This window comes from Contarinia nasturtii, unplaced genomic scaffold, assembly GCF_009176525.2.
Source record: "Contarinia nasturtii isolate CC-2019 unplaced genomic scaffold, AAFC_CNas_1.1 Cnas_scaffold_4084, whole genome shotgun sequence".
NCBI lineage: Eukaryota > Metazoa > Arthropoda > Insecta > Diptera > Cecidomyiidae > Contarinia > Contarinia nasturtii.
This window is the reverse complement of record NW_022201380.1, coordinates 315860-326032: the sequence shown is the minus strand read 5'-3', so window position 1 is coordinate 326032 and position 10173 is coordinate 315860. Positions and strand designations below refer to the sequence as shown.

Genomic DNA, 10173 nt, shown 5'->3' with positions numbered 1-10173 from the left:
ACAATCTTTAGTGTTTATTTTGTTTCTGAAATTCAGCCAGATGAAAAACATACATTTTACATTTTGACTCATTTTCTCTCCAATCAGTTTAAAAGTCTCAATTTCTGCATGAAACCTTACTATATTTGGCATATGAAATGCAAAAGATTTTGAATAATTTTTTTAAACTTTGGTATCCGGCTTTTTAAATTTTGCATCTAAACAAACAAATTTATATTTATATGTGTTACGAAAATGATCATTTGCGAGCAAATAAAGGCGTTTGCATGTCATTTTTTATTGTTGCGAGTTCTTTAATCGACAACCAGTCAAGAATATGTAGAATACAATCATCGTTCAATGCACAGAACTCGGTTTTTGACTTCTGACTTTTCACTTGTAGCACTCGGTTTCCGTCTTCTTCACTCATCTTTCGCCGTTTTCCCTCACTCATCTTGAATACAATTTTTGATCACTTGAACTCAGTCGCAATGAATGTGCGCGGATCATATAAAATGACACCAAATCCGTCGTTGAAGTACCAAACTGACAACTATAATCAATGTTAATTTATTTAAATGCTTAAACGAAGAATGTCGCTGGTGTTTATTTGAAGGTGAGAGGACGAATTGCTGCAGAATGAAATAAACGTGTTTCTGTGGCGATATTTTCAAATGAACTGGACTTTAATAAGCTCTGACAGATTTACCGGCATTAAAGTTGTAATGTTACTAACCATTACATTAACATAAATGTTTGTAATAGCTACTACAATTGTATTAGATATTACTGTAATGCTAAAAATCTGATATTACAATTGTAATAGCATTACAGTAATGCTTCGTTACAATAACAATATGTTACCCGTATTGTTAAAGATCTAACATTAATATTGAGACTTTTCAACACAACTTTAAGTTGAAAATATATTTACAATAGATGGCGTCTGTGTCCGCTCTAAGCTCATCATTGAAATTGCTCATCAACCCAATCAATTTCAAAGCCTCGGGACTTTTCAAGCGGGGTTGACGTATATGAGATTGGGAACTTTTTTATGCGAACGCAGCTGATCAGCGCCACCTCACATTAGTTCGAATTAGATCGAAAAACTGAATTTAATTCTGTAGCATTGAAATGAAAAAGAGAAAAAACAACAACAATAGCACGGCCACACAGAGCTGTACATCTATGCGTGCTGATGCATACATACACATATACGCTTTCTTCATTCTTTCATTCCATTGTTATACGTATCTCACTGGTCAACAGATCTATGTAGCCATGTTACTGTTGTTGTTTTTTTCTCTTTTTCGATTCAATTCATTGTAACTAAATTGAGTTCAACTATGGAATACAAGATGGCACAGAGGAGGGGAATTCGCATTTTGTCTCTTCATAGGCTTAGCCGGTTGGGACTTTTAAATCGACGACTTATTAAAAATTTCCATCGATTTATTGTGTTATTGATTTTGACTTCCAGTTTCTCTCACATTCACAAAATACCACAATTTTATGTCGAGGAAAGAAAAACATTTTTTTTCTCTCTCTTCCCCCTTTGTTAGAAATTAGTTAATGCATTGGCATTTTTTTTTTCGAAAAATATTTTTTAGACTGAAGAAAGCTACCGTTGGATGGCGCTGGTTGTCCCCACATTAGTGAGAATGAAAGTGAAAACTTTATTACACAATAAAATCCGAAAAATGGCAAAATACCGCATTGGATGGCCGGGATTGAAGTGCACAACACGACAACAACTCAATGAAAATAGAATTAAAGCTGAAAGATGATCGAACAAACACATTCATGCACAAAGTTTTGTATATATGCTTCAGTGTTGCCAGTTGGGGTCGGACAACTGGTTTGTTTTAATGCCCAAGAGGTTTGACACATCCACTTTGACAGTTCAGAAATAAAAATATTCCACAACAAATTTGTATATAATTCATCATTTTTCCTCAAATATTTTTTTAAAATGTCGATTTATCAAACACCAATATCTGGTAAGTTCGTTTTTTTTACATTTATGTGCAAAAGATATTCAAAATTCCTACCGTTGCATAAAATGTATAAAATATATTATAATGTGTATTTTATTCACTATTGATTATATGCATGATTTTGTTTCGTTTTTGTTTTGTGTCTTCCGATCGTGTGCTGTATTGGTTATAGAAATTGAAAGGGATATACTTATAAAAATGGAAGCTGATGAAACTAATGAATTTCGTATAAAGACTGAGCTGGAACATTTATATTTCGTTACGGAAACGGGTAACATGACTATTTTGTGATGCGACATTAACATTAATTTAATATTTGAAATAAATCCATTTTTTTGAATTCAAGATGAATGGAATGACACCGTCAACGATATCAACACGGCACACAACGTGATGTGGAGTTTATTTGATGAAATAAAAAACAGCGCAGACCATAAGGAACGTTTGTGCAAATTTAATCATTTCATTAGGACATCGAAATCAATGCTTCAACTAGTTACAGCCTACGAAATGAAATTTAGCATAAATCCAGACAGTACAACTCAATATGGCGCACAAATTGGTAATAATGAAATATAATAATAAAATCAAAATTTTAAAATAATTTTTCAATTGATTATCGAAAAAATTTCATTCATTCAAAGGCTCATTAATATGGTATCGTGGTGTTTTGGGTATCATTGGCGGGCTTAGGACGATTTTGATGGCAGACGTACAAGACAGAGCTATTGATAGCGGTATCGCTGCCCTTTGGTTCGGAAAAATTTTGCAGACCAAGAAGAAGTGGCAAGAAAAAGCACAAGGCCGTTATCCACATGCACGTTAAGACAAAATGTAATCGCTGCTTTGTATGCACAAAATCGATTGTTACAATGAAAAAGCGTGCTTGAAACTGTGTGTTGTTATTTTATTCGATGTTATTTTGTATTACAACAACAAATCTATGAGCGTTCAATTGAATTGAAGTGTTTATCTTTTATTTCAACGTTTTGAATGGAGACAAAGAATGAGGAGTGAAAGAGATGCAAATGAAGAAAACTTTGGATGGGTTTATTCAATGCATTTTATTTGAATTTATGACATTTCTGATTCAATTCAGTTGATGATAATGATTTGGAAATGTTATGTCAATTTATTTTATTGAATAGAGAAAGTACATTGAATGAAATGGTCGCGAGTAAATGATGAATATATGTTGTTTTAATCCATTGGTGTGGAGTGTAGTGATCGGGTTGGGCTGATCTTCACTTCTTTTGACGATGAACATTCTTCATGTGGAAATTAGCGCTGAACTTCAGAGAGAATTTGGCATCGCACCATTTGTATGGAAATGGTTTCTCACCGGTATGATTGTTACGCATGTGACTTCTTAATAGCATTGAATCGCGAACTGAAATTTAGCAGATGTAACATTCATATCGTCGACTCTTGCATCGATCCTCATGCAATTTTTTCTCGATTTTGCTAGAAAATCGTTGTCTGCATTTTGTGCAGTCAAAAGTTAATTCTTCAGAAAAGTCTCAATATTAATGTTGGATTTTTGACATTAGTGGCAGCGTTGAGTAACACATTATTATTGTAACGAAGCATTGCCAGTAAGAATAGCAATAGCTATTACTGGTAATTCTAAAATCTAACATTACAATTGTAATAGCATCACAGTAATGCTTCGTTACAATTGTAATGTGTTACTGCAAAATGTAAATCTGTAAGCTCTGACAGACACCTATAACTTGAGTGCCACAAAATGGAAAATATGAAAAGAAAAAGACAAAAGTCATTCTATGGAAACGAAAAACTCTTACCAAACAATACTCTTGGTCTTTTTACTTATTTCTTTCGTTGATTTTGGACGAATTTTTCTATCTACAGATATTAGTACCTGAAATGTCGAATTCATTGCTGATTTGTACCTGCAAAGTCGATGATGCCAATAAACGCTTTTATTTTTTATCAACTGAAGAAACATTCAAACATGTTTATCAACAAAAATGCTATAATTTTTCTCTGAATCAGAGCCATCAATAAAAATGCCTTAAATTTTTCTCTTCAATATGTTTATAAGTCCATGTGTTTCATTTATTCAACTGTACTTAATACGGTAAATAACAACGAATATTGAAAGATGGTCGTGTATTAAATCGAGCATCTAATTTCTTTCTATATATAGAATATGCTGTGTAATTTTATTGTTTGGCATTTTTTTTTATATTTTGATTTATAATAGTTCGGTCTATTTTTTTTCTCTATTGAGTTTTATTTTCTTATACCAATTTATATGGTCAGCTCAATACCCGATTTATTAACCATTTATTTTAAAGGATTTTCTTTTCTTTAAAAAATAAATTAAATCCAGTCTTTCTGAGCATCGGATTAATTTCCATTTTGTGAAATTTTCAAACCAATTCCATGACACATTTCATTTACACATTCGCACCACTGTGTATTATGTAAAGTATTTTTGCTTAATTTTTATGATCGAAAATGAGAACTTTTTCAATTAACGTTATTTCCATGGATTATATCACGGAAATGCTCACCCCGGAGAATAGGATTTCTCCGATGGCAAATTTTGGAAATAAAAATGCTCGTACTCTCCAGAAAATTATAAATATTAAAAAAAAATTGTCATTTTTAAATAACACTCAATAAATAATAATATAAGAATTAAGAGAAAAATTCGATTTGGAAAAAATGGAAAAGCAACACAAAAAGGAAATATCTCGCAGTGGACTCACGTTTTAATTTTTATATTTAGAAAAAAAAAACTGTAAAAAATTTTGAAAGTTTTTTTTTGGAGTATTCAAAAATTTTTAATTTAATTAAAAAATTCACATTTTAAAAACAAAAAAAGGATATTAAAAAAAATTGAAAAAATAAAAAAAATCAAACATTGAAAATTAGCTGAGAAACATTTTAGAAAATCTAAAGCTTCCTAAAGGTTAATCGTGTCAAAAATTGCTTTTTTTATCAAAAGGTCTAAATTTAAATCGAATGGAATCAATGTGTTTTTCTGCAGCAATAAAAATTGATCGACGAAATGATTCTCAAAGGGAATGGTCAAAACGTCGACTCCAGTGCAATTCTTTTGCTTCATAACAACTTTTTTTTTTTCATTTTTTCGATTTTGCCTTTGTTTATTGCATCAAATTTATTCAAAAAATGGGGATGTCTGGGAGAACTATTATAAGTACGATTTTCCTTATCTAAATAAGTGTTTTTTTTGGTCCACGAGATAATTCCTTATTCACTAAGCATTTGCTTTCATTTTCTTTGATTTAGACATTTTTCACCATCAATTTTCATTCTGTACATTATTTTATTAATTCTTAGCTTGTTAAATTCAAAAAAAAATTCCCTTTGTGAGTGTGTATATTTTCAAAATGTTACTTCAATTGAAGTAGTAAAGGTTGTACACTCTATTGTGACCGAAAAGACATTAACGTATAGCCGTATTGCGGCTATTACCATGAGGTAATCGATATATATATATAAATATATGTTCAAATATAGTATTATTCGATGAAACGAATAGTAATATTGTTAATTTTTTTTTCTCTGGATGATGGCCAATTGTAATGCACATTCTTAACTGGTATTAAACGAGTCGAAGTACAATATAATAACCCTGTCTTTATATAGATTTTCTATCTCAATTGTCGATTCGATAAAAAAAACAATTGGTTATTTTGTTACAAAAAAAAAAAAAAAAACAAAGAAAAAAAGCGATTGATGAAATGAGTGTATGTGTTCCGGATGGCCCATTAATCAGCCGAGTCGTTCTTGAAGCCGTTGTACGGTGTTGCGATCGAGAGCGCACAAATCAAAATCGAATGTTTCGTTTGTAATTTCATAGCATCCAGTTTCGGCAATCATTTCAACGACTTGTTGCAGTTCATCGTTGTCTTTAAGTGTCAAAATTTTCTGTTGTAATGCTTGCAATTGAGCGATATATTGTTTTTCACCGGGCGATTCAGTCGAATGTGGTGTATTAGATGATGGTGGCGGCGGTGGTGGTTGCTGTTGTAATCGCTGTGGTGATGTTTCACCATCCGACGATATCGGTGACGATGATGCTGACGACGGTGATCGATGGGCGATAATTTTTGACGATTGATTGTTCATCAAATTTTCGGCACTTCGTTTCAGTCCCTGTTTCGATGAGTCGGGCGATTGATGATATAATTTTTGTGTGGATGGTGATGCGGCCAATTGTGGCACTGGCGGTGTTCGTCCCGGAAACATTTTTGTCGCTTCATGTAAAATGTCATCTTTAACTTTTGGCATTTTTTCATCGTCTTTCTTTAAAAATTTAATCGACGGTTCATCAACCATTGGCGATTGATTTTTTCGCTTACCACCTGAACTACCAACACTCTCATCATGCTTATTCTGTTTGTCCGATTTACTTTTACGTTTTTTCTTCTTTTCTTCTTTGGATGCCGAACTTTGATTGGATTTTGGTTCTTTATTTTTTTTGCCCGATGACTTTTCGCCACCATGCTTTTTCGGTGATTCAACAACGGTACGTGGTGTGACAACATCGGCAATGGGCTCCATTAGATGGTCCAACGATTGATTTGTATCATTTGAACTGCTTACTTTGTCCGGTTTATTTGGCGATATCCGATCATGGTATTCATCGTCATCGAATTCACTCGATGATTTATCGGTTAATTGATTGGATTGTAGTGGCATTACGGTGGTCATTGCATTCGATTTTGTATTTGACAAGCGATTCGATTGTGCGTTCGGTGTTGGTGCATTTGAATGTTTTCGATTTGATGATGACGTTGACAGCGGACTCTCATCGGATATATCCTTTGATTTCGACTTTTTTCGATCTTTATCTTTGTTTTTGTCTTTTTTCTTATGTTTGTGCTTGCGTTCGTCTTTATCGTGTGATTTCTTTGCATCGATTGGCGTTGACATTTTTACCGGCACCACATCCAACGGTGACGGTGGTTTTGCGTCGTGATTACGATATTTGTTACTTTTATCACGTTCTTTTCCATCGATTTCATCTTTTTTACTCGAACCATTCAGCTTTTCCATCGATTTATTCGACAATTTTTCCTCCTTTTGTTTATTTGCAGCTGCTGTTGCTGCGGCCGCCACTGCAGCTACTGCTGCATGCATTTGATGCTTGACCTCTTTGCTCTTATCGCCAGATCGTTCACGCTCTTTTGACTTGTCGCGTTTTTCTTTTTTCGATTTTTTACCCGAACTACTGCTGTGCGATTTTTCCTCGTATTTCATATGAATGCTTTCGTGTCGATTGCTATTGCTTGAACTGGCCCGTGGCGGTGAGGCAGACCGTTTCGGACTGCGACTAGTGGGTTTTGGGCTTGGTGGCCGTTTTGATGATTTTTCCTTACTTCGTTCACGATCTTTTGTTGTACTTTTCTCTTTGCGCTTCTCCTCACGACGCTCATGCTTTTCGTCCGATTTTGCCTTCGATGACGATTCTTTGCTACCCTCTTTTGGCGTACTACCCGATTTATCCTTTTTATCCCGCTTCTCTTTGCTACCCTTTTCCGAAGATCGATCTTTTGACGGTTTTTGTGATGAATTTTTACTACTGCCACTACTTGGTATTGGTATTTTATTACTACTACTGCTATTGTTTGTATTATTGCTGAGTTTTGGATCGGGCGAATTTTTTGAATTCAATATCGGCGAACCAAATAAATTTTCAAATGTACTTGTCGTCGGTTTTATTATATCATCACTTTTGATCTTGTGCTTTTTACTACTACCACTACTTCCGCCACTGCCACCACCGCCACTACTTTGCGGACGAGGTTTTGTCGTTGAATCCGGCTGCTGTGAACTCATTCGATCGTCCATATGACCTGCGGAGTAAGGAAATAAAGACTTGAAAAATTGATGCTTTTTTTCTGTAGTTATGGGGGTCAGATAGAAACAAAATTCCTTTCTTTCACGCACATTACTTTACTGCACACTATGTGTGTGCGGAAAAGTAAAAAAAGTAAGAAGAAATCAAAATCAATTCTAGCCTTTGTCGGCATCAAAATCAATTCACAGTCTTTGCTCAGCGGTTCCGTGTCACCGGAAAGATTATGTGGAATATTCAAAAAAGTATCGTCAGTGGCTCGATCCATGACCAAAGAAAGAAAATGATTTTTTTCGCTCTTCCTTTCCCCGCTCCCAGTCCTTCTTCATCCACATGTCTCACGGAAAACTGTTCAAATTGATTTTGTTTCGATTTCAAAAAAAGCAACTTACCATCGTTGACTGCAATGCCACCACCGTCTAGCAGTTTGTTCCGAAATTCAGTCGATGGATTTTGTATGATGATCTGATGCTTTGTTACAATTGTTTTGTAAATATCCAAATCATATGTGGTTGAGTACTTCTTGGGATCATCACGTGGACCCGCTTTTAAGTAAATATCAATTGGTAAATTGAAACTGGCATATCCTGACTCTTTCAATACATATGGCGGTTCCTTGTGCACTGAAATTAGAACAAAATCAATATTAGACATTCGGTCATTACAATTTATATGCGCAGAGAAACAATTCTCTTGGAAATTTAAAATAGCTTCTGCTCCAAATAATTGGTATTTGAGATCTTTTTGGCGGAAAAATGTTCAAACACTATTTTGCTACCACTGATTGTGTTTATAACAATGTAAACATTGCTATTATCAACAGTTTGTAGAAGAAAAAGTTCAACCGAATGGTTGAATATTGAACAGCGTATATTGAACTCTAAAGCCAAAAATGGTGAATGCCACTCCAAAATCCATTTTTAGACTGTCAAATAAATAATATATGAATGTTCCTCCAAATATAAACACACACTGTCTATAAATAACCACATTAATCTTCCAGAAACCAACAGTTACATTGCGCAAGCACTGTCCTGTATTGTCACTTGTGATTGAACCAAATTTCCAAAAAAAAACTCTGTCTGAAGCCATGGTACAAAAAATTGCTTACCTCGACATGGTTTTGGGAATGAATCGTGTAGATTAAAGACAACTTTATCAACAAATCGGTTAATATTGGTACCATCAGCGCCGCGAACAAATAATTCCCAATCGTGTGTGAATCCGTCTGGTGATTTTTTGCTTTTCAGATGTGACGTATGGCCAATTTCAAGAACTACTTTTATTATTCGCATTTTGCTGTTAACGAAACCAAAAAAAACCACATTTAGTAAAGCGAAACCTCGATTTTGACATGCATGTCATACTTCAAACGAGAAAAAAAAAACGGTGATGTTCGGGGTGGGTTAGAAAAAAATTCGGCGGCCACTCGGAATCACATGAGGCCGTGCTAAATCGATTTGCGAAATGTTCGATAATTCAACGTATTATTCGGTGTGCGTGTGTGTGTTGATTTCTTTTCTTTTTACTTTATTTGTTGACATTTATTGAGCCGATCGTATGGATAAAACATTTCGGCTGAATGTGCAAATGAAATATTAAAAAAAAGTAAAAACTATATATGTCCACCGGAACCAATATTGAACTTTAATGCCACCTTTATCGGCACCTGAGTAAATAACCAATCTCCCTCTCAATGCGACGAATTTATTTTCCCTTCAACAAAAACAACAACAAAAATAAAAAAACCACACACGACACAAATCAATAGCACTCTGTTGATATATTGCTCGTTGCTCTTTGCGAAAATTTGCGTTTTTTTTCTTCTTCGGGCTCACACAATTATTATAAACACGCTATATCATTGAAAATATGCAACACACAATCAGACTTTCATGTGGTGTTTTCTAAATGAAGTTTTAATTCGACAGATTGAGAGAGGCTCCGTCGATATATAGAATATTTTGTTTGCGCGATTCAATTAGTGTCATATCACATATACTCTCTCTATCTCTCTCTCGGTGTGTGTGTGCAAAGAGAGACAGACAGTGAGAAAAAACTCCATTCCCAAATGTCAATGTATGTGTATCAGTTGTGACTCTCTTGCAAGGCGGCAACAACACATTTATGTATACAGACACACCACCACAAATGCACACTTGCTCCGTTGAATTGACTCGCTCTCGCTCACACCAACATACGATATCGTCTTGTACTGGTGTGGTGAGTATAGCAACGGCGCCAATCATCTCTTTTTGACACATGTCAAATTTAACGATGATTTATCCATTAAATTTACTTCTCACGCACCAAAAAATCCCATTTTCAAAAGATGCACCA

The 10173-nt window shown here is 34.5% G+C and overlaps 2 protein-coding genes across 2 annotated transcripts; one reads left to right on the top strand and one right to left on the bottom strand.

Annotated features, from left to right (window-relative positions):
* The first annotated feature begins 1843 nt into the window (after window positions 1-1843).
* On the top strand, window positions 1844-4029 carry LOC116350346. The gene is made up of 4 exons (XM_031782111.1): window positions 1844-1979; window positions 2149-2247; window positions 2323-2538; window positions 2621-4029. Exons 1-4 carry the CDS (start codon window positions 1952-1954, stop codon window positions 2800-2802), a joined length of 525 nt encoding a protein of 174 aa, XP_031637971.1. The 5' UTR covers window positions 1844-1951; the 3' UTR covers window positions 2803-4029.
* Window positions 4030-4891: 862 nt separating this feature from the next.
* On the bottom strand, window positions 4892-9828 carry LOC116350432 (protein AF-9). Its single transcript, XM_031782229.1, has 4 exons — window positions 9201-9828; window positions 8945-9132; window positions 8226-8456; window positions 4892-7831 (listed from the first exon to the last, which is right to left on the bottom strand). Exons 2-4 carry the CDS (start codon window positions 9126-9128, stop codon window positions 5745-5747), a joined length of 2502 nt encoding a protein of 833 aa, XP_031638089.1. The 5' UTR covers window positions 9129-9132; window positions 9201-9828; the 3' UTR covers window positions 4892-5744.
* Window positions 9829-10173: the final 345 nt, after the last annotated feature.

Bases quoted from the DNA above. Each gene is read 5' to 3' on its own strand.
- LOC116350432 (XM_031782229.1), bottom strand. From the start codon at position 9,128: ATGCGAATAATAAAAGTAGTTCTTGAAATTGGCCATACGTCACATCTG. The intron at 8,457-8,944 runs GTAAGCAATTTT...TTCTAATTTCAG, and splicing joins ATTCCCAAAACCATGTCGAG to TGCACAAGGAACCGCCATAT. The intron at 7,832-8,225 runs GTAAGTTGCTTT...CTTACTCCGCAG, and splicing joins TGGCATTGCAGTCAACGATG to GTCATATGGACGATCGAATG.
- LOC116350346 (XM_031782111.1), top strand. From the start codon at position 1,952: ATGTCGATTTATCAAACACCAATATCTG. The intron at 1,980-2,148 runs GTAAGTTCGTTT...TATTGGTTATAG, and splicing joins TTATCAAACACCAATATCTG to AAATTGAAAGGGATATACTT. The intron at 2,248-2,322 runs GTAACATGACTA...TTTGAATTCAAG, and splicing joins ATATTTCGTTACGGAAACGG to ATGAATGGAATGACACCGTC.